Source organism: Dermochelys coriacea, chromosome 9 (assembly GCF_009764565.3).
Source record: "Dermochelys coriacea isolate rDerCor1 chromosome 9, rDerCor1.pri.v4, whole genome shotgun sequence".
NCBI classification, from domain to species: Eukaryota; Metazoa; Chordata; order Testudines; family Dermochelyidae; genus Dermochelys; species Dermochelys coriacea.
In genome coordinates this window covers 74,771,528-74,796,666 of record NC_050076.1, presented here as the reverse complement: position 1 = coordinate 74,796,666, position 25,139 = coordinate 74,771,528, and the positions used below count along the sequence as shown (strand labels likewise).

The 25,139-nt window shown below is 40.1% G+C and overlaps 1 protein-coding gene across 2 annotated transcripts in view; it reads right to left on the bottom strand.

Moving 5' to 3' along the window:
* Positions 1 to 25,139, bottom strand: part of CHM (CHM Rab escort protein) — a 139,872-nt gene that overhangs the window by 100,848 nt on the left and 13,885 nt on the right. For both annotated transcript variants that reach the window (XM_038415687.2, XM_043491826.1), the window contains exon 2: positions 11,057 to 11,123. In XM_038415687.2, coding sequence (XP_038271615.1) covers positions 11,057 to 11,123 — 67 coding nt within the window. The remainder of the gene's footprint in view (positions 1 to 11,056; positions 11,124 to 25,139) is intronic.

Here is a 25,139-nt window from a genome sequence, read left to right as displayed (position 1 = left end):
TCTATTCAGGGGACATCATAGGACCTAATCACATCAGCCAGAGGCTCGTTCACCTGCACATCTACCAATGTGATATATGCCATCATGTGCCAGCAATGCCCCTCTGCCATGTACATTGGCCAAACTGGACAGTCTCTACGGAAAAGAATAAATGGACACAAATCAGATGTCAAGAATTATAACATTCAAAGACCAGTTGGAGAACACTTCAATCTCTTTGGTCACCTAAAAGTTGCAATATTACAACAAAAAAACTTCAAAAAACAGACTCCAACAAGAGACTGCTGAATTGGAATTAATTTACAAAATTGGACACTGTTAAATTAGGCTTGAATAAAGACTGGGAATGGATGGGTCACTACATAAAGTAAAACTATTTCCCCATGCTTATTTTTCCCCCCTCCTGTTACTCACACCTTCTTGTCAACTGTTGGAAATGGGCCATCCTGATTATCACTACAAAAGGTTTTTTTCTCCTGCTGATAATAGCTCACCTTTATTGATCACTCTCGTTCTAGTGTGTATGGCAACACCCATTTTTTCATGGTGTGTGTGTGTGTGCGCGCGTGCGCGTGCATCTTCCTACTGTATTTTCCACTGCATGCATCAGATGAAGTGGGTTTTAGCCCACGAAAGCTTACGCTCAAATAAAATTTGTTATTCTCCAAGTTACCACAAGTACTCCTCATTGCTTTTACTGATACAGACGAACACAGCTACCACTCTGAAACCTGCCACTGAGAATGTAAATGATTTCCTGCTGATCAGCTTTCCTGGGCCTCAATCTAAAGGTAACACCAAGCAGCGTCATTCCAGGAGATGGATCAACTCCAGAAACTCAGACCACCTATGAATGCACGCAATACAAAAGCAGCAGCAGGTAACATCTTTTGTAGATGTCTCTGTTAGGCTGGCTGCCTTTCTGAATGTCATGTCACAATAGCTGAGGAAAAACAAGTCAAAGCTGCTGATGTCTGAAGAGAAGCTGCTATGCTTCATGATTTCTCCCGAGAGCTGCCTGCATGTGTCTATCCTTTATTTGATTTCTCAGGGAAAAAAAAAGTCTCCTCCCATCAAAATAGTTGTCTTTTGCAAGGGAAGCTACTGCCACATTGATTTTAAGGAGCTGATTATAAAATGACTTATTTCATGTATTACCTGTTAAAACTCTTGTGTTTATTAGTTCCCATTCTGCCATAGTTACATGCTCCAAAACACAGTTAAATAGAACAGACTCCTTCTTGTTTCCCAGAATCACTCATTAACCAGAACCACTCAATTTCTTTTGGTAAAATTCTTGCAATTTAGTCTTAATTATCAAGGTTAAAAGATATTTGAATTAAGTCTTTTTGACCCAGAGAACAAATTTCCTCACTTTTCTTGGAGAAGAATCAAAAGACCAATGCATTACTGAAGAGTCCTTTTCCCTCTCTGGTTTACTATTAAATATTTATTAGCTTCATAACTTCACATAAATGAAAGGGTAAAGAGGAAGGATGGGAGTTAAACACAAATAATGTGAGTTATATTATAAAACTTACCCGTTCTGATAAATTTAGATAGAGAGGCAGGACAAACTGTAGAGATTCAGATGGCAGAAGTGTACAGGGGCCTACCACACTTTGGGTGGTCATATAAAATAGGAATTTTAAGGAGAGAGGACACCGAGTACTTGACACTTGGAGCAAGGAGAAAAGTGAATCAAGATGAAAGCAGGAAGCGGAGACAGAAGAGCAACAACGTGTAAAGAGGACAGCGCAAATTGCAGCATGGAGGAATCTGATGGGAAATGCCAATGCCAGGTGCCCTAAAGGGAATGAACAGAACAGGTAATCGTCAAGTGATCCATTTCTTGTTGCCCATTCCCAGCTTCTAGCAAACAGAGCCTAGGGAGACCTAACAGAATTAAAAGGCAGAGCATTAGATGCGAGGTTGAGAAATTTAAATTTTATGTGGAAAGATTCAAGAAATCAGTGAATGATCATGTCACACACCTTTCACCCTCACACTGGCAAGAAAGAACTTTAGGTGCAGAACGTTGGATGAGTTGAAAAAAGGAGAGGTGAGAGTGCAGGAGTCTAAAAAGAGGCATGTTACAGGTGAAAGAATTAGGGCATGAAGCAGGATTTTAAGCATTGGGGACAGCCTGGAAAGGGTAGATTTTAGAAATATAACAGAAGCAACGAGATTTGGCATAAGCTCAGATGTGAAGAATCAGAGTTCTCAAGTTTTGTGCTTAAAAAGGAAGGATAGTTTTCAAAAGTATTGCAGAAAATAGGGAGAAAAATTCATTTTCTGTTACTGGCAGGGGTTGGATTAAACTTCTTTAAAAGTAGGGGGGTGTATCGGGTGCCATTCATTTAAAAGTCTCAAGAAGCCCTTATGCTCCTTTATGGGATAAAAGAGCTAAAATAATATGGCCCTTCACCTCCAAAACAAGTGCACGTCACCATCTGAAACAGACACAGGTGTAGGGGTTTTGCTGGCTATTGTTTTGTGTAGGTTTGTACACCTCTGAGAGAAAGAGCAGAAAAAACAGAGAAGCCAGGAGAGTGGGCAGCAAGAAACCTTTAAGCCAGAGAAGGATTTGTAGCATGACCTTGTAAAAAAGTTGACACGCAACTTTTGGGTTGAGTTTTGCCTGGAAAGGGGCTTGGAAGTGTTAGCAAAGAAAGTGTCACCTTCTGTTTGAATCCTCCTGTGTTCAGGGAAACAGGACTTTGTATTTTTTTTTTTAAAGAAACAGTATTTCATCAAAATATCTGACTATTATAAATTCCTCTTAACTGAACCAACCAGCAGGGCAAACTTCAGCTAAACACGTAGGTAAAAAACAGATAACTTAATTTTTAGTTTAAGAAACATGCAGGAGGACATATCAGTGAGATAGGATAAGACCTAAGTCTGGAAAGAGGGGCAAACAAAGGAGAAGGAAACTAATGTAATATATTGAGGAAGGTGGAGTTTCTGCATGTGCTTGACTGACACTTATTCTTTTGAGAAACAAGATGGGTGAGGTAATATCTATTATCGGACCAACTTCTGTTGGTTAAAGAAACAAGCTTTTGAGCTACACATCATTTATTGTTAAGGCATAGGTAGAGAAGACAGCATCTTAAGAGTTCAGAGCATAGACTGATATTTCTCTTTGCTCTGTAAAAAAGAGATGCCCTCCAAAAAGAATTTAAAGTAACTTATACTGCTAATATGCACAGAGTCACTAGATCAAACAAAATAGGAGCATTTGAGCATATCACAGTCCCTTTATAAAGGCAGAACATTTTTGTTATGTTCCTTTACCTATCCTTGACTGGTTTCAGAGTAGGAGCCGTGTTAGTCTGTATTCGCAAAAAGAAAAAAAAAGAGTACTTGTGGCACCTTAGAGACTAACAAATTTATTAGAGCATAAGCTTTCGTGAGCTTATGCTATCCTTGACCGACAGCTTTAGAACTGCCTCTAAATCTCAACAGGAAGAGAAGCAGCATTTTCTCTCTTACTCCAGCCTCTTACTCCACTTTTCCATCTTCTTACTATATGTTCCATTCTATGCATCCAATGAAGTGAGTTGTAGCCCACGAAAGCTTATGCTCAAAGAAATGTGTTAGTCTCTAAGGTGTCACTAGTACTCCTGTTCTTTTTATCTCCAGTATGCGTGAAGTGGTGCAAACGAATATTAAAAAGTCTGAAATTTTAGACAACCCTTTCTGTGAAAGACAAGGGAGCAATTTAAATTGAATCTTCATTCCAGAAACTAAACAGAAACAAAGCTAGTTTGAAGAAAGTTTCCCACTCAAGGCTTCTATCTCCACCATCCACCCCAACATGCTCAAAAATTAAATAAAAATAGAACACAGCACATGTTAAGAAAAAAAGTCCCATATGCATAAACATTTATTGTGGGAGATACATTCAGCTCACAAAGTAATCAACTTTTAGTCTTGATATACCTCTCTTTAGCAACTTCAAGTTTAAACTAAATGCCGATGTCATCATTTTGAATTGCAAATTACTTTTCTAAATCACTTAACATCTATCCTTGAAATTTCACATGTCAACAGCTCATTAATATCTACAGTAAATGTAGCTCTCTGAAAATAACCACAGATTTTACATTTATTGAGACAGATAGCTGGCACACAGAAATAGGGCTCCTTCAATTACACTTTGGCAGAAGCTAACTTGAGTTTAAAAATCTGTCTACAGGAATTTATGGCAACGCTGCAATGACGTGACTATTTTGAATAAGATTAGCTGCCATTGATGGTGATGCTTGGACAGTGTTTATAAGTCAACAGAAGCGAGTACTTAGGATTTTATATTAGTCCACTTCAAAACCATCTACCATCACCACCTATGCAGTATAATATGATCAATACAAACAGTGGCTGGAGATTAAAAGTGGTACAATGATCAACACATGGTAATGAATGCAAACACACACACAAAATACTTCAAAATTTTACTTACACCTATTCCATATCTAACTTCTTTAAACATTTGCAGAGAAAGGTAGACAGACATTCATCATAATAGTGTAGATGACACTAATAAGCATTTCAGTAGGCTCAAATTCCCATCTTTAGAAATAATTTAATCCATAATCCTCAAAGCATTAACCCAAGATATAAAATACTACATTTTGAACATAGCAGATTTGAATAAGATTAAATTTGTAAATTCATCTAGAAATGAAGATCATAGAATATTGCACAGAATAAAATAAGAATATTCCTATTATTTCAAGTCAGAAAAAAATCTTGAAAAGTTTAGCAGAACTATAACTCCTCCCAAATAAAATCTATAATGCCCTTGACAATGGCTTTTTACAGTAGTACTTAATTTAAGATTAAATAGCAGATAACCATTGTAAAATGTGCCTATTAATTTTTTTTGTACAGTATAAAAGTCAGATTCTCCTTCTCCCCCTTCCCCCCCCATATATGAATTCTAGTTTATGATGCATTGTGACCTGGAAAGCCTTTAGCTTGTACAAGATTTGGAAAATTCACTCCACAGCAGAAGAGTATCATTAGATGTGGAAATTCTCATTTTCATAATTAAAATGAAAGCAAAAGCATGTATGAATGTAATTAAACAATTAAAGGAAACAATAATAAAAATCTGCATTCCACAGTTCTAATTGCTGCCTACTTATATGAGATTGTAGGTTGTTTTTTTGCAGGTCTTTTACCATTACCAAAGAGACACGGATAGTCTAAATCGAAGCTACAGTAGCCAGCTATTATTACATAGCTTAATAGTATACTATATATACACTGTATACTAAAGTTGGAGAAATAAGATGAGAAGCAATTATCAAATTCAACAAAGAACTGAATAGTAAATTCAGAATATTGTGGTTTCTGTGGGAGGTGAAATCTAAAGTCCAAAATTAACTGATCATAATTTAGTAATCCTAGGTCTTAAAAGGTGCCTATTAATGGTCAAGTTTATTTTTTAAAATACATACTGTATTCCCCTACAAAATTTAGCATTTTACTATGCTCCAAGTACTGTTTGTAATTAACATGGCTCCTGTTTAAGTATTTATGGATGCCTCATGCACACCTCTAGGATTCTACCCGCTCTTTGCTGGCGCTATTGCAGATTCTCTATCACATACTGATGAAGTACTTAAAGATTCTTAAAGAAAAAAGATATTTTCTATCTACAGGACATTCTCCACCCAACTCAATTTCAAAATTAAACTTGGAGCCTGAAGTATTGAACTGTGATGTCCCATAACCTTATGATGTAAACACTTTTGTATTAACCAATTTAGGGACTGGCCAGCTCCCAGAGTTTTCGTGATACTGGGGGATGGTCTCTGGTCACTGTAGCAAGGGCCAGGTTGATGCACATCACCTCCCACTGCTAAACAACCCTATTCTGTTCATGAAGTGCCCTATCTCCCATCACTGCATTGTACTGTCCCCTTTTGCTGCTACTGACTGAGGCAAGTTTTGTGCATCTCCATGTGACAGTTTTGGCATGTTTAATAAACTAATTTTGAATATTTTCATATAATTTGCATACGACCATAAATTTCAGTTTATGGACAATACACACTTCCCCAACTAGATATGGGCAAGGGGGAGGACGAGGACAGGGAGCTCTACAAAGCTTGGAGGCTACATGGCTAGGGCAGGAAGAGAGGAAAATAAGTATCTAAGAGTGCTGGATTAGGTGGAGGTGCTGGCAGATGTCTAGGACTGCTAAATTAGGTGAGTGCTGGAAGGTCTCTCAGGTAACTGGGAAGGCTCAGATACCTCAGCGTTGCCTAGGGTAGTTGGATGGAGTGCTGGGATGTCTGAGGATCTGAAGTAGCTGGTTGGGTGCTGGTTTTTGTCTGGGCCCTGGTAGCTGGGGAATTCGTGGATGTGGTCTCCATGGAGGAAAAAAGGACTGGAATCTGGCTGAGGTTTCAGGGAGACAGAGAGCTAGGGTATGGCTATGAAGCAGTGGGTCTTCTTGGGGGGCAAAGGTCTGGCTGCAGATACAAAGGGTCTTACTGGGGGTTGCAGTGCACATTGTGGAGCCGGGGCATGTGCTAATACTGAGCCCACCAAAAGACCAACTCCTATGAGTTTTCACAATTTTTAGTATTTTCTTTAAACCGCAACTGATGGAATCACATTGCATGAGAATCTCAGCTTTCATTAAAAAAAACAAAACAAAAAACACGCATCTATCCCTAATGGTTGCAGAGAAAAGTTTACCAATGTGAACCATATGCACTCTTAAGACGCAAAGGCTAGAAGGCAAATAAACCCAACATTCATTATTTTAAATGTGTGATTTTTAAGCCAATTTTATGATTTTTGGTGGATAGATTCATGATTTGAACTTTTGGAATTTGCAGTAGTGCTGTTCCCACTTCCTCCCCTGCTCTCACTACGGGCTATTTCGCTGCATGAATTCAGAAGCAAAGCAGTCAAAGGAGAAACAGAATTGAAATCATTTTAGTGGCACTTTTGGATGATCTCCTGTCAATGGAGATCATCCTCCAGGACCTCTCTGCAGTACACAACACTGTCAGCCATGAGATACTGCTGTCTCACCAGAAAGAGGTGGTATGGATTGAGGATAATGCACTAAAACAATCTGAGTCTTTTCTAAAGGGACTTTTCTGAAGGGACAATAAGTAGTGATGGGAAACTACATCTTTCCTATCAGACCCCGCACTTGTGAAGTCACACAAGGATCAATTCTCTCTCTAATTCTTTTCAACATATACGTGCAGCAATTAGATGAACTAGTCAGATGACATGGACTGGATGCCAGATAACACATAGCTCTACCTATCCTTCACCACCTACCACCTCACTACCACCACCAAAATGGCCTACTGCTTGAATGAGATTAGCTCATGGATAAACAGCTGGCTGAAAATGAACACAAGCAGGACAAGTGATAATGGTGGGCAGAGGATGAGCGAACACATACAACAGATGTTAGTACCTTAAGCAACATGACTATGACTATCGGAAGGCATTCAGATACTATGATGATGAGCTTGATATGAGAACCTATCTAGAACAATCCACTAGAAGCCTGCCTCCACAGCAGCCTTCAGTGTCCACAGGTGGAATTAGACCTTCTAGATGAGTGAGGCTGAACCGCAGGTGGCAGGACTACCAAATGCACGTCACAATAAATTCATGACACTTGGAAGCTCTTGGACAAATGACAGCAGGGAAGAGAAAAGAACTGTAAAGCAACAACATAAGGCTGGAAACTAGGGAGGCTGTGATAAATGAAGGGGGGAGGGAGGAAGAGCTCCCTTTGATGAACCCAGTCAGCCACTTAGCTATAAAATCCCTCTTAGTTGCTGTTCTCTACTTGCTTTACCTGTAAAGGGTTAAAAAGTCTCACTGCTATGCATAGGTAAAGGGAAGTGAGTGGGCACCTGGCCAAAAGAGCCAATGGGAAGGCTAGAACTTTTTAAAATGGAAACAAGACTCCCCTTTTGTCTGTCTGTTATTGTTGTTCTCGGGGAGAGGCAGACAGGGAGCAGTTACGCTGCGAGAAGCTTGGGCCAGGTATGAAAAATTATCAGTATCATACCTAGAAACCACTCTTTTAAAACCCAGATATGTAAGTAGATCAGGAAATGTTTAGGAAGACTCAATTAGGTTTATCCCTTTTATTTCTTTATGGCTTGTGGATTCCTCTGTGCTAACTCCAGTTTTGCTTTAAACTGGACCTCAAGAGAGCTATTCTTGATGCTTAATCCTTGTAATTTTTTTTTAATCTAGCAAAAACCTAAGTCCCAGATCTATTTTTTCTTGTTATTAATAAAGTTTACCTTTTTTAAAAAACAGAATTGGATGTGTGTGTCTTAAGAGGTTTCTGCTCTTGTTTAATTAGCTGGTGACAACAGCTGATTTCCTTTGTTTTTCTTCTCAGCTCTTTCGGGGGGGGGGGGGGGCTTGAGGGTATCCCATGAGAAGGAATTCCCAAGTGTGCCTTCCTGGGTTCTCAAAGGGGTTTTGCACTTGGGTGGTGGCAGCATCTACCACTCCAAAGTCAGAGAAAAGCTGCAACCTTGGGAGTTTAATACAAGCCTGCATTGGCAAGTATTAATTTTTAGAGTCCTTGCGGGCCCCCACCTTCTGCACTTGGAGCGCCAAAGTGGGGAAATCAGCCTTGACCAAGTGGAGTGTAATAAAAAAAGTGGATGAAAGGTTTAAAAAAAAAAAAAAAAAAAAAAAGGCAACTTGATGTAGGGAGTTTTCAGGATAGTTTGACCAAAATTTTCCAGCTTGCGTATCTAATGGTAGTCACCTAAAATGTGACCTGGCGTTTCAGGCTGGGCACTCAACTCCCTTTGAAGTCAACAGCAGCAATCCGTGCTCGGCACTCTGAAAACCAAGCACTTTAATTTAAGACCAGGTATACACTAAGAAATTAGGTCAGTTTAACTAGGTCATTCAGAGGTCATCCACAACGGTAGAGCGATGCAGTTAAACCGACCAACCACCAGTGTAGACAATGCTAGATCAACAGGAGGATTCTCCCATCGACCTAGCTACCTCCCCCGGGGGAGATTAATTACTTATGCCAATGGGAGAACTCCTTCCATTAGCATAGGTAGCATCTTCACTGAACTACTGCAGCAGCACAGATGAGACAGTGCCACTGTAGTAGTTTGTGTGCATACAAGCCCTTAGTGTCTAAGTTTGGGCTCCTACATTTGTACTCGGTTCAACAACTCGTACTTGAATCCAGACACTATCTTTTGCCCCATAAGATATGTAGCTGGGTAATGGTTCATGTTGAGATTCTCACAAAGCTCTCCCTCACCCTCACTCCCCAAAAACTGATTTGCAACAGTAACTTTGGCTACATATTTTAGAATCAAGGATCAGTCAAAATACAACATGGTTTTACAAAAGGTAGATCGTGCCAAACCAACCTAATCTCCTTTTTTGAAAAAGTAACAGATTTTTTAGATAAAGGAAATGCAGTGGATCTAATTTACCTAGATTTCAGTAAGGCATTTGATACCGTGCCACATGGGGAATTATTAGTTAAATTGGAGAAGATGGGGATCAATATGAACATCAAAAGGTGGATAAGGAATTGGTTAAAGGGGAGACTGCAACGGGTCCTACTGAAAGGCGAACTGTCAGGTTGGAGGGAGGTTACCAGTGGAGTTCCTCAGGGATCGGTTTTGGGACCAATCTTTTTATTACTGACCTTGGCACAAAAAGTGGGAGTGTGCTAATAAAGTTTGCAGATGATACAAAGCTGGGAGGTATTGCCAATTCGGAGAAGGATCGGGATATTATACAGGAGGATCTGGATTACCTTGTAAACTGGAGTAATAGTAATAGGATGAAATTTAATAGTGAGAAGTGTAAGGTTATGCATTTAGGGATTAATAACAAGAATTTTAGTTATAAGTTGGGGACGCATCAATTAGAAGTAACGGAAGAGGAGAAGGACCTTGGAGTACTGGTTGATCATAGGATGACTATGAGCTGCCAATGTGATATGGCTGTGAAAAAAAGCTAATGCGGTTTTGGGATGCATCAGGAGAGGCATTTCCAGTAGGGATAAGGAGGTTTTAGTACCGTTATACAAGGCACTGGTGAGACCTCACCTAGAATACTGTGTGCAGTTCTGGTCTCCCATGTTTAAAAAGGATGAATTCAAACTGGAGCAGGTACAGAGAAGGGCTACTAGGATGATCCGAGGAATGGAAAGCTTGTCTTATGAAAGGAGACTTCAGGAGCTTTGTTTGTTTAGCCTAACTAAAAGGAGGTTGAGGGGAGATATGATTGCTCTCTATAAATATATCAGAGGGATAAATACAGGAGAGGGAGAGGAATTATTTCAGCTCAGCACCAATGTGGACACAAGATCAAATGGGTATAAACTGGCCACCAGGAAGTTTAGACTTGAAATTAGACGAAGGTTTTTAACCATCAGAGGAGTGAAGTTTTGGAATAGCCTTCCAAGGGAAGCAGTGGGGGCAAAAGATCTATCTGGCTTTAAGATTCTACTCGATAAGTCTATGGAGGAGATAGTATGATGGGATAATGGGATTTTGATAAGTAATTGATCTTTAAATATTCAGGGTAAATAGGACTAATCCCCTGAGATGGGATATTAGATGGATGGGATCTGAGTTACCCAGGAAAGAATTTTCTGTAGTATCTGGCTGGTGAATCTTGCCCATGTGCTCAGGGTTTAGCTGATTGCCATATTTGGGGTCGGGAAGGAATTTTCCTCCAGGGCAGATTGGAGAGGCCCTGGAGGTTTTTCGCCTTCCTCTGTAGCATGGGGCATGGGTGACTTGAGGGAGGCTTCTCTGCTCCTTGAAGTCTTTGAACCATGATTTAAGGACTTCAATAGCTCAGACATGGGTGAGGTTTTTCATAGGAGTGGGTGGGTGAGATTCTGTGGCCTGCGCTGTGCAGGAGGTCGGACTAAATGATCAGAATGGTCCCTTCTGACCTTAGTATCTATAAACAGTCCAAGTTAGAGATTGTAATCTATTTCCGAACACTTAAATGATCAATGAAGTATATCACTGGAGTAACTTACGAGTCAACATGTAGAACCCTCTGGCCACTTCTTGAGCATGCAGATGCAATGATAGATTCTGGCAAACCTATAAAATAATTTTATTAACAGTTAACAGTTTATAAAGTCATGCATTAAATAGAATAAGAGAGTTACTAAGTCAGTGCCATACAATTTAGCCAAAAAGGCTCACATCTTTTTAGATTAAGCCTTTACACATTCATGCTAAAATATCAAATACAAAATTTTAGTGTCAATAAGAGGTTTTTTAATATTATCCTAAGGAACTTACAGAACATAGCCACATAATTTATTTATTTATTTTTACATTACACAGCATTTTGTCTTTGCAAATGCTATTAGCGTCTTTGTGGAATCTTGTCACCAGCCTCTCTCTTAGATGACTTGATATCAGCATTTCCTATGTGATACTGCCTGAAGCTTTATGGGATGTTCAGAAGTGTTCACCTCACTGATACAGACTCTGATATATTTGAAAATAAAGTTATTTTTACTATACTTCAGTCCAGGAATCAAAGTTGATAAATAGTAGTAGAGCTCTACTAAATACTCTGCCTACATGAGACGCGACTTACGGCAGATTAGCCTGATGTTTAAAATATGACTATGCATGTTCTCTAGACTCTACTCCCCATTCAGCAGGTACTCTGTACACTGCTAGATTTCTCCGAGCATCCAAGTCAGCACTAATTGAAATGAATGTTGCAGTTCACACGTCTTACGGCTATTCCCTTCAGGTTTTTCAAAAGCAGGAAGGTATAACTGCAATACTTAGCTTCAAAAACAAACTGAGGGCATGTCTTCACTAGCAACGTTAAAGTGCAGCTGCAGCAGCGCTTTAATGTGGCCGTGTAGTCATGGCACCAGTGCTGGGAGTCCCCACACCAGAGCAACTCTCCCAGCGCTTAAAAAACAAAACAAAACAAAAAAAAAAAAAAAAAAACACACCACTACACCACACACATACACACCCACCCACCCCACCTCCAAGAGGGGAGTAGCTCCCAGTGCTGGTGCATGCTCTACACTGCCACTTTACAGCGCTGTAACTTGCAGTGCTCAGGGGTGTGTTTTTCACACCCCTGAGTGAGAAAGTTGCAGCGCTATAAAGTGGCAGCATAGACAGGGCCTGAGTGCATCTCAGCCACAATAGATATAGACTTAAAAATTAAAGTTAAAGCTTTGGAGAGCAAAGTGGTAGCACAAAAGACACTAGTATACCATACTGCCAATACCAACCCAATCAAACTCTCTTTCAAATATTTTGATTGCCTAGTTACAGGGGACGCAATAAGAATGGGTGACAGTAAATCTTAGGAATCATGACCTGACTTCTGTTAGAGCTGCCTAAAACTATATATTCAGCTAGAGAGAGAAACTAAGGAGAACTATAGGTTCTCTATTTCCTCAGGCACAATACCACTTCTACTCTTACAAAAGGACACAGCAAGTTTTCTTCATCTTGCCAACCTGATAATTCCCTTCAAATACATCATGTAGCATTTTAAAAGGTTATAAGAACAAGTAGTTACTAACTTTAAAAGTGTGCTAAGGAAATTAACATCAGTTCTCCTTGAACTGGTGTGAGGAACTCTCATGTCTACACTACAAAATTAAGTAAGTTAGGTCGACCTGCAGCCACCACAGTAATTAAATAGGCTCTTTGTGTCCACACTGCACTCCTTCTGTTGTCTGTGCATATCCTCACCAGGAGTGCATGCACTGACTTAAGTAGAAAGAAAAGGAGTACTTGTGGCACCTTAGAGACTAACAAATTTATTTGAGCATAAGCTTTCGTGAGCTACAGCTCACTTCATCGGATGCAGCTCACGAAAGCTTATGCTCTAATAAATTGGTTAGTCTCTAAGGTGCCACAAGTACTCCTTGTCTTTTTGTGAATACAGACTAATACGGCTGCTACTATGAAACCTGACTTAAGTAGGGCACTGTGGGGCACCGACAATCCTGGGGCACGAGGGCTCCAGCTGTGAGCCTCGGGACAGCGGGACTCCAGCTGTCAAAGGCAGCAACAAATGATGCAAGCATCATAGTGTCTGTACGGACTCTACGTCAACCTAACTACATTGATCTAAGCATTATGCCTCTTGGGGAGGTGGAGTTATTAGGTCCATATAGCAGGTGAGTTAAATCCACAGGAAGAACACTACAGGAGGCTCCCCTATATATATTGGAGTTGCGTTCTTGAAAAAAGGTGATGGATACCAAAACCATATAAACTGGGGAATTTTTCCCTATAAGAAATAATGTAATAAGGGGAGGATACGTTCACCACACTCACTTATGACAATGCTCTTTTCACCTACACAGTGTACCTTTTTATAATGAGAGGTTATATAGTACACATTTTACACATAAAACATTGAATAAAATAATGTAGAACCTGTGATGTTATCTGATTAAAATATGACCATGTAGATCATCGTTGCTACCACTGTTATATAATTGCAACAAATATTGTACAAAGGTTGTCAAGTAAGGTGTCTATGGAAAGGTTAGGATTTGTTGAATATGATTATGCTATTTGTATGCATGTATCATTTTTGTAATTGAAGTTATGAGTATTGGCTCTAAACCTGGATTTCAAATGCTTGTGGGTATTAGCCCAGGAGCAAACTAGTTAGCCAGCACATCTTGGAAGGACTATTCAAATTGAGTGGCCCATCTAAAGAACATTTAACTCACAATGTAAGACTATCTTGGGGAAACACCCTGCATCCCCATTTTCATTCTTATAATATGATTGTGTGGTATCCAATACAAAGTTTGTCATGTCGGGTGTCTTCGGAAGGCTCACGATGCACTGAACATTGTTATAATAATGTTAAAGGTTGTAATTTACTGTATATAGTTATGAAGCTGAAAATGTGTCCTCAAGGCTTAAAACAAGCCCAGGCAAAACTTTCCAGGAACAGAGGCAGTTCACACCTCATCAGGGCATGTATGGGACAAACCCAGCCCAGCCCAGCCTCACAAGAACAAAGAACATGGGCCTAGGCAGCAACACAGGAGCTCTTTGACTCCTGAGAGAATCACCCCTCTTCCCTTATCAGTCAGGGATTACAAGGAGGTAATGCTCACCTGACCCTGAAGGGGTGCGGGAGGGACGGCAAAAGCCAAGAGGGAAGAACATGATAAAAGGGAAGAGACATTGGCCGTGCTCTGCCTTTCTCTTCCACCTCCATCTACAGACACCACCACCAAGCAACTGAAGGGCTGATCAAAAGGGGAGAGCCTAGCTGAAGGGCAACCAGCCAAGCGGTGGTGAGAAGCATCTAAGTTTAAGGGCACTGAAAGTGTTAAGAGCAGCTTAGAATGAGTTTTGCTTTTATTTCATTTGGCCAAATCCAACTTGTTGTGCTTTGACTTATAATCACTTAAAAATCTATCTTTGTAGTTAATAAATTTGTTTGTTTATTCTACCTGAAGCAGTGCTTTTGGTTTGAAGCACGTCAGAGCCTCTCCTTGGGATAACAAGCCTGGTGCACATCAATTTCTTTGTTAAACTGACATACTCATACAAGCTTGCAGCATCCAGCGGGCATAACTGGACACTGCAAGATGGAGGTTCCTAGGGCTGTGTCTTGGGCCGAAGATATTGGCTAGTGTCATTTGGTTGCACAATCCAAGCAGCTGACATGCTAGAAGCTGTGCATGAACAGCTCAGGAGTGGGGGTTCTCACAGCAGAGCAGGGTAAGGCTGGCTCCCAGAGTTGAGGTGTAGTAGAGTGACCTAGCAGTGGAGTGGTGCAGATAACACTAGGGGAACGTCACACATACCTACCCTGAAGGGACTTTCCTGTGAATGTATTGTTTGAGATATAGATAATGATTTTCTGCTGTGACTAGGCAAATTCATGCATGGACATGTGACTTGCCTATGTGACTCCAAACTCTTTCTTTTTCCTGTAATTTTCCACTAGCTGTGCTGAGGGCTTTGTTTGAAACAATGAATTTCCCTCCATATGGCAGAAGCTATAAAAGGCCCTGGAAACATCTCCATTTTGACTCTTTCCTGCTCAAACCTCTGGACTATGGACTTATATTAATGGGAGCATTCTAACCAAGGGATTGAGGTCCTTCCAATTATTAGGAAGCAACCAGAGACTTATCAAGGCAGCAGTTTATTCCATCACTGTTATAACCCTGAACCAAGAACTTTGCAATTACTGTATATATTTGATTCTTTAACCAATTTTAACTTTCGCCTTTCTCTCTTTTTTTATAAATAAACCTTTAGATTTTAGATACTAAAGGATTGGCATCAGTGTGTTTTTGGTTAAAAATCTGAGTTATATATTAACCTGTGTGTGGCTGGTCCTCTGGGATCAGAAGAACCTTTTGTTTGATGAGACTGGTTTCAAGGAACCACTCATCTTTAAATCCAGTGTTTTTGGTGGCGATACAAGGACTGGAATATCTACGGAATCTGCTTACCTGACTTCTCGTTAGCCAGTGTGGTGAGACTGAAGTTCACTTTGTGCTGGTACAGCTTATGGAGGAATAACCCCCAGTTTGGGGTATGTTTGCACTAATTTCTCAGCAGTTTGTCCTGAATTTGGTATTGTCAGTTGTGACCCACAAAGGCACGGTTACAGAACACCATTCAAACACATAGAACATTTTCAATACAATAAATAAAGTGTCAATTACACTAAACTTAGGTTTGGGTGGTGGCAGGGTTTTCTTAGGCTGGCTTTTCGGTTTCAGAAGTCTTAAAAAAGGATTTTATTGACATCTGCTCTCCTGCATGAATCTTTGAACGATACATCTCCCTGTAGCAAGCCATTGCATCGAGAGCCCTGGAGACTTTGACAAACCGTTCACAAAATGGATCCCCACTCTGTATGATTTCCGTTATCTCATCCCGAAATCCAAAGAAATGGGAGAGATTCTTTGTCAGACTCCTGGCTTCCAGCCCTACGTCATCATCATGATAGTCCTTGCTTTCTTCAGATATCCTGTCAGTTGCTCAGCATGAGATTCCAACAACTCCTGTACATCCTCCTCCTCCACTTCTTCGAAGCAGACATCCTTCACCAACTTGACGTTTTCTTGCTCGGGAACAGGAACAGCATCAAATCCCATGAAGCTGTGGACAGCATCTGGCCATGCACAGTGCCAAATGCTGTTCATACATTCCGAAGTGACCTCTTCCCACTACGCAACAATGTTTTCCACACCATTCAAGATGTTGTAGGACTTCCAAAACTCCTTTACAATGGGCTTTCCTTCACCTGCCATCTCCTTAATCACATGGAGAATGTCCTCTATAGGTAATAAGCCTTGAATGTGGCCAGCAGATGCAAGTACAGTACTGTACAAGAGGGGAACATGTTCCAATTCACGTCAGTCCTGATCCGTGCAAACAACGGATATGCGGATCAGGACCAACGTAAATTGGAACATGTTCCTCTATTGATGAGCGATGGATATCTGAAAAAAAAAGGATAAGGGGGAGATGTATACCCTGTAGACTAAAGATGCTTACACAGTTAGGTAGACGTAAGGCAGTTTATCGACTTAACTCAGTCTGAGGCCTGGTCTATACTACAATCAAGTGATCATTTGTCTAGCTCAAACCCTAGGAAAAACTGAAGACTTGTACTAGATTAAAAAATGCTAAAATATTAAGTATTATGTTTAAAAATGTTTTGCCTAGTCCTGGTTAACCCTAGAACCCAAGACTAGATAACACTAGGAGGATCCAGACATCAAATGTAATATTCTAAGGTCTTGAACTCAGGGAAATCCACACTTAAAATCTACACTCAAACACCATGGTATGCCAACCCAACCGTCAATATAGAAGCAGCTAAATCAACAGGAGAATGCTTCCGTTGACCTAGCTACTTTCGCTCAGAAAGGTGGTGCTCCAACACCAATGGAAAAACCTCTTTAGTCACTGCAGGCTGAATCCACATTATGGGCTGGTGTCTTAGCTATGCCACTATACTCCCCAAAGTGTAGCCATGACCTCATGTTCTTATTTAGGGCTTGTTCACGTTGAAGTCAACAAATTATTTGCCAGAATAAAAACTGCTGGATTTAGAACTATAGAATGCAAACTCAATTGCTTCCTTTCCCCTGGGTCCTAAGACATTGATCAGAACAACTCTTCTACCCAGCTCAGGTTCTCTAGGGCAGTTAAAAATTACTCCTTCCCTCCCCCCAGAATTAAATTAGCATTATCCACTTTATTCACATAAAATTAAAAAAATCAGATTACAAAAAAAAAAAAGCAGAGAAAAAAAGCATTACAAAATATTTAGCCAGCCTAAATAGAAAAATACTTTACCTTTCAAACCAGTTCATTTTCCTTGAAAAGTTTTTTGTCCAGTACAGTTAAGTACTAAACAGTATGCTGTCTAACGTTTAAAATACTCAGTCGCAAACAAATGCCTACACCAAGCCCTAAAGATGATCAAATTAATTACCTTTGTACAATGTCAACAAAATATGACAGTGTCTTCCTTATTCAGGAATCAGCATGAACCATGGGCTATTCTATTTCAAATCATCATATGCACTAAGGTAAAATTTCAGATTTTCTTGCAATTTTTTCATTTTTAAGACCTACCACTTTGAGGAATCGTGAAAATTGTTATCTCAACTAGCAAAATACAAAAAGTTATGGAGATTCAGTGCGACTTTGTTGTGTCACTGACTACTTTACTATGATGAAATACCATGCTATACATGGCTTTTATCTTAGAAAAAAGAACAATTGCATCCATTCTGGGAAAGTTCATTCTGTTTACTAGACAATTCCATAGGCAAAGGGCACTTCAAATAGTAGGCACTGAGCTTCCCTGTAGCAGTGTTTCAAACTTTCAAGAAATGTTCCATTTCTATGTGCACATTGAGCCAATTGATGTTCATTTACGAATCATATTATGCATAGGCTTCCAGCTCTTTTTCACTGATATACCATGCAATGTACCAGAATATCTTATTTCAAAAGACAACCCCTCTAGTTTGTGCCATTTGGCCCCACCACCAGTTTCAGAAGCCTCTAAATCTTAAAGCAATGCATACAAAGATTTCAAAACCAGCATTTGCAATCTAATAATCTTATTTTATGTTTATTACCTTACACAAACACCCCAAACATCAAAAACCACTTTACAAACTATAAACATGCAGGCTCACCACTGAAGTGCAGCAGCCTCTAAGGATGAAAGTAACAGCAATACTAGGTAACTATTTAGCACAACAGATGACTGCTGTATTCAACTGAAAATGCAGGTCTAGTTTTCGATAGACAGAACGTAATTACCCACATGAAATTTGGCTAGAACAGCAGTCCTAAATTGATCTTGAGCAAAATGCACAGGGTTCTTTAATAATTAATTACAAGTGGTCAAGACCTTGATTTTACATCTTATCCGAAAGATGCTACACCCCCAGAAACAGTGCACCTAATGCAATACCAGGGGAACCTCTTCAGAGTTTAATCAAAGGAAGAAGTACCATCTAAAGAATCATGAACCAAGCATAAATCTAAAAAGAGGGAAATTTCCCATCCTACTACCAACTAAGCCGAAAGAGTTTTCAAGATTTGACAAGATTATAATTTGAGAATGTATGGCAGGAGTGTTTGTTCTATAAGAAAATCTAATTACGGTAATATACCCTAAAGATGCCAGGATCCAAGCCTCCTAAGTATCAGTTATCATGGCTAGTTTTATAAAAAAGAATTTAGGTGCTTCCAATTCCAATTCAAGTACTTAACACCTTAAATTACATGACTATGTGTTTAAACTGTTTTAAACACACTGACAAACTTGAATGACAACTGATAAATATGCTGTTTTAAATAATTAGTAGTAGTAAGTATATTTTATTCCTAATTAGTAACACATTTAGATTAAAAATCTTTTCCTACTTCTTTTGTCCATTTTACATCATTTAAGTGTCTTTTCTCTTTGGTTTCCAGTTAACTAAACAATTTACGTAACTTTTCCATGTCAGCTGTGCAATTTATGGATAGCCAAAGTGTATCTCATGAATCATATACTGTCCTGTTACTGCATTTAACATTGTCCGACCTAGATATATTCTCATAAAAACTTCTCTCTAATCAGCTATTCCAGAGTGCTGCAGTTAAGTATTCAATCCACCTACTGCTACGTACTAGTAGTGACAGAAGATGAGGCCAGCACACGGCTTCATGTTTTGCTTCAAGAGACAAAGTGCTATAAGTAGATAATTTGTGGGCAAGAGTAGTAGCCTGTGGACAGCTGTGGAAGAGGTCAAGTTACAAGGGAGGCAAACCCACATGAAAAAAGAATTCAGACATTCTGTTAAATATTGATTGCTTAGCTCTTTTTAAATTCTCTCCTTATGAAATGGTGGATTTTGTCAAAGATGACACTTCTATATTCAAATGGACACAATAGGAAAGAGATAGTGAAGAAAAAGATACATCATGAGCTATTAAATATTTGAAAAAAAAGCATTGGTAGATTATTAAATGTAAATTTAGCAAGATCTCAGAAGTTAGGATTACTCCCCATGCAGCGCTTTAGGTTTTAGAGGTATTCTCTCCAATTTCTATATGCATCATTGGCCTCCTCCAAATCCTGTTGAAGCTAATAAAAAGATTCCAGTTGACTTCAATGGGCTTGGGATCAGGATCCATGTGACAGGGAGATCAGCTGAGATACTTCCCACACTCCCAAGAGTCCCTAGATCTCCCCTCTTGAAAATCAGTAGGTTAATTTTTGATCGAGTGTCTCTAGCTGTGGAACTTGCACCTTCTGTTGGTAAGGCAGAAATAGAGGTTTACTTTGAGTACAGCACACAACACATCTGTTTGATCAAGCATTTGTTCAACTGTGAAGTATTTGTCTCACTGAGATTTTAGTTGTACTGCACTGGGGCTACACAGAAGAGTGGAATGGTTATTTGTGCTGTCTAATGCATGAAACAATGTGATATTGTTTTTGTTTGTCATATACCTAAATGTCGGTACTGGCCACACACACACAAAAATTAAATGAATAAACAGTTGCAAAGGAACAACCTTGAACTCTGAGGAAATTATTTTCAGCTTTTTAAAATGTATTTACCTCTAAAACTAAGTCTTACACAAACTCTGTTAATGATTTGGTAATATACTATTTAATATGTTTTTAACAAGCTTTTCAATTTGTCTTTAATACTACATTTCAGATCTACAAATTTTAAAATCTGAAATCTGCCTACTTTTCAGGGCCATTTATACCTTTCCACTTCAAATTTAAGTAAAAAGCATTGCTTCCTTGTAAACTATTCTGCAATGAAATTCTAGAATTAAAAATAGTGAAAATAGGAAATTTTCATGCAAGTTAAGATGATCATTTTCTTTATTATAGGAGAAAAGTCTGCAGATCCATTATAGCAAGTTTTTCCCCAGCTTGCAGTGCCTTGAAAGCAGAACCAAATGTGTCAATCACAGAAGGCCGAGAGCAGCCATATCAGAGAAGATCCAGACAGTTCAAGGTACTTCCAAAGTTGCTTCATCGAGCTAATTCCTTTAAACTTTAATCCACACATTACTGAATACAAGAAATTCATATAAACAAACACTTTACTCCTGGGGGGTCTGCAGGACTGCGCGCCCACAGAAAACAGCCTCCCCCCGCAGTCCCCACAGATTTCCTGCGTTTCCCTGCCGAAAACAGCAGAGAAGCAAAGGGAAGCCACTTGCGGGGGGACAGCCCTGGTGCAGTTTTTGGGGGGCGGGCACACAGGGTTACATGCCACTGCCCCGTCATTCTGCAAGCAGAGCTTCCCAGGAGGCTGCATCTCGACTCCGCTGACTTTGCGGCTAAATGCCGCCTCCTGGTCCTAGTGCCAGTCGTGCTCCCCTTCTGTGTGCAGGGAGCCCTCCTTTTTTCTGTACAACAGTGGGTGCCCGCGGTGGCCCTCGGTAAGGGGAGGTGGGGAAATTGAGGGAAGGGAGGGTAAGGGGGGGTGGAATAGGGCAGGGGGAGGGGAATGTGGGAGTGGGGGGGAAAGGAGAGTAAAAGAGGACATGGGAATCACAGGGAGGAGTGGGAGCCAAGCATGCAGCATCCCCTCAGCAGCAGCTGGGCTTCCCTGTTAAGCAGGCCCATTGAACTCTCACCCTGACAAGTCATACCCACCTATACCTGGACCCCTCTAATAAGCCCCCCCACACCCAGACCCCCACCCCACTGATCCCCAACCAGCTGCACCTGGACCCTCACCCCATCAAGCCCCACTGAGTCCTGCACACCCAGATCTCCCCACACCCAGACCTCCACCACCTTCACCTGGATCCCCCGAGTCCCATTGCCGTGCCCCTGCACCCGGAACCCCCCAACGAGCATCTGTGCATCCAGTTCTCCCACTGAGCTGCCCGCACCCGGATTGCCCCACACAGAAACCTCTCACCCCACACCTGGATCCTGCTGGGCTGAGCCTGCCCACCCAAACTTGATGCACCTGGCATGGAGGGGGAGGGCCCCAGGTTATTTCTGGGGCAGGTCCAGTCCTTGCAGTGTGTCAGGGGCAGTTTGGGGGAAGTGGGGGCTTCAGGGTGATCTTCCACCTCAATACAGCCAGTGGCCTGTGCTCCTCACTGCCATGCTGGAGCCACATTTATTTATTGACAAATAAAATTTGTAGAATTTTAAAATATTGTGCACATAACTTAATTCTGCACCACAAAAATTCCCTTAGAAGTAATACTTCCTTACTTCAGAGCAACTGACTTTCATTCCAACCACAGGAAGACTGACTTAGATTATAAACTCTTTGGAGCAGGGACTGTCTTTGTTCTGTGTTTGTATAGGGCACAAAGCAGAGTTACATAAGGGCTGACTCAGACCTTGTCAAGGAGAATAGGCGCAAAATGGTCTGAAATAAATTGTGGGCCTTATGCCCTTCTTGCTCCTACTTACATCCTTCCAAAGCAGATTGTTTGGAGCAGAACGAGAAAGTGATGGGACATGGCCAAGTTGCAGCAATTGAGCAAGTTAGTCCAGATGCCATGGCATGGCTGACCAACAGGCAAGTGGGTTTGGCCCAGCCCAGACTTGTGTGGGCTTTCCTGACAACTTTGCCATTTCTTTGGTTGGCCTGTGTGGTATTTCTGCCAGAGAGGCCTGCTCAGACATGCTATGCTGGAAGCTGCAGCAGCCTATACCACAGAATCAGAAAGGGGTGTTTTGAGCAAGCTTGCCACAAACACCCCCAAGACTGAATAAGATGCTAGTAATGCTTGTTATCTGATAAGCCAAATATTAAGAAGAAGAATCTCTTTGGTTTTGTTTTCTTTTTCTCTGAGCAGGAGGACTGGTAAAGCCTCCTGCAGCTCCTGGATACTGATTTATCTTGCTGAGTCTTCAAAAGTGTGGCTACACCCAGCCTGCCTAGATTGGAGGCAGAAGCAGACTAATCAATCACCTGCAAGCAGGGATTCAGATTTATTGTAAGTGTTTTGGAAACTTTTCCTGAAAGAATCAGCCTAAATTTCATTAATGGTAATGTGATTCATAAATAAAAATGCAATAAATATACAGGTATTATGTAACTAGATTGCCTCAAAATTATGTATTAAATATGGCATGGTCATTAAGGTGCCAATATCAATTGAAGAAATGAAAGTTAGGTATGACTGAATTTCAATTCAGTGAGCTCTTACAGGTCAATTTTCAAAGCTGGCCAGTCAAAATCTAGTGCTTCAAAGAGGGGAAAATTTGGGCCGTCAATCACAGTTAACTCACGTGATTAAATAAAATTAATCATGATTAATCAGTTTTAATCAGACTATTAAACAGAATACCAATTGAAATGCATTAAATATTGTGGATGTTTTCTACAGTTTCAAATATATCAATTTTAATTACAACACAGAATACAAAGTGTACAGTGCTCACTTTATTTTTTATTACAAATATTTGCACTGTAAAAATTAAGAAATCTTATTTTTCAGTTCACCTCATACAAGTACTGTAGTGCAATCTCTTCATCGTGAAAGTGCAATTTACAAATAGATTTTTTTTTTAATACGTAACTGCACTCAAAAACAAAACAGTGTAAAACTTCAGAGCCTACAAATCCACTCAGTGCTACTTCTTGTTCAGCAAGCCACTAAGACAAACAAGTTTGTTTATTTTTACAGGAGATAATGCTGCCTGCTTCTTATTTACGTCACCAGAAAGTGAGAACAGGTGTTCAACATGGCACTTTTGTAGCCAGCATTGCAAGGTATTTACATTCGTATGCTCCTTCATGCTTCGGCCACCACTCCAGAGAACATGCTTCCATGCTGATGACGCACGTTAAAAAAATAGCGTTAATTAAATTTGAGATTGAAATCCTTGGCGGGGAATTGTATGCCTCCTGCTCTGTTTTACCTGCATTCTGCCATATATTTCATGGTATGGCAATCTTGGAGGATGACCCAGCACATGTTCGTTTTAAGAACACTTTCACTGCAGATTTGACAAAACCCAAAAATGGTACCAATGGGAGATTTCCAATGACAGATACAGCACTCGACCCAAGGTTTAAGAATCTGAAGGGCCTTCCAAAATCTCAGAGGGACTAGATGTGGAGCATGCTTTCAGATGTCTTAAAAGAGCAACACTCCGATGTGGAAGCTACAGAACCCGAACCATCAAAAAAGAAAATCAACCTTGTGCTGGTGGCATCTGACTTAGATGATGAAAATGAACATGCATTGGTCCGCACTGTTTTGGATCATTATCGAGCAGAACCCATTATCAGCATGGACACGTCCTCTGGAATGGTGGCTGAAGCATGAAAGGACATATGAATCTTTAGCACATCTGGCATGTAAATACCTTGCAATGCCAGCTATGACAGTGCCATGTTCTCACTTTCAGGTGACATTGTAAACAAGAAGCAAGCAGAATTATCTCCTGCAAAGGTAAACAAACTTGTTTGTCTGAGCAACTGACTGAACAAGAAGTAGGACAGAGTGGACTTATAGCCTCTAAAGTTTTACACTGTTTTGTTTTTGAGTGCAGTTTTTTGTTTGTTTTTTTACATAATTCTACATTTGTAGGTCCAACTTTCATGATAAAGAGATTACATCACAGTACTTGTATTGAGGGAATTGAAAAATATTTGTGTTTTTTACAGTGCAAATATTTATAATAAAAATATAAAGCGAGCACCGTACATTTTGTATTGTGTTGTAATTGAAATCAATATATTTGAAAATGAGGAAACATCCAAAAATATTTAAATAAATAGTATTCTATTGTTTAACAGCCCAATTAGTAGAGATTCATTTTAGTCACCTGACAGCCCTAAAAATAATTCTACAGCAAAAAATATATAATTGACCTTAATATAACCCAAAATTTACTTTTAGTTTTCCCACTTCACTTTGTTTGATTAGCAACCACTTATTGTTACACAATGCCCCACATGTGCAAGGCTCTTTCCAGTAATTACAATGGACAAGTTTCCTGATCCAAGCAGCTTATATAACATACAGCTGCAACTGTTTGTAGGAAGTGTCTCAGTTCCTGAATTACTCAATGGAAATTGGATCTTTCTACTGTACAACTAATATGCTTGTGGCAAATTACACAGGACTCTTGTAGCAAAAGGTTTAAACAAACATTTAATTCAGTTAAATATATCTTTTAAACAAGCCATGAGAGGCACTTAATAAAAAAAAAGTGTTGGAGGGAACCATTGAGCAAAGGAATGCAGGAAGTGAGCAGGCACTTTCAATACAGCAGTCTTCTGTAGTCACACAGCTGACCTACTGTAATAAGTTTTACTTATATTTAAACACAGTAACTGCTAATTCTGGGGGAGTTCACTGGATAGTCCTAATAGCAAGATCCCTGCAATAGTTAGAACTTGTAAGGCATTCATGTATTGTGGTGACAAGCAATGCATGAATGCCTAGATTCAAAATGTAACTAACTTGTAGCTTTTACCAAAAATATATAAAGCAGGGATCGGCAGCCTTTGGCATGCAGCCCGTCAGGGAAATCTGCTGGCGGGCCAGTACGGTTTGTTTACCTGCAGCGTCCGCAGGTTCAGCCAATTGCAGCTCCCACTGGCT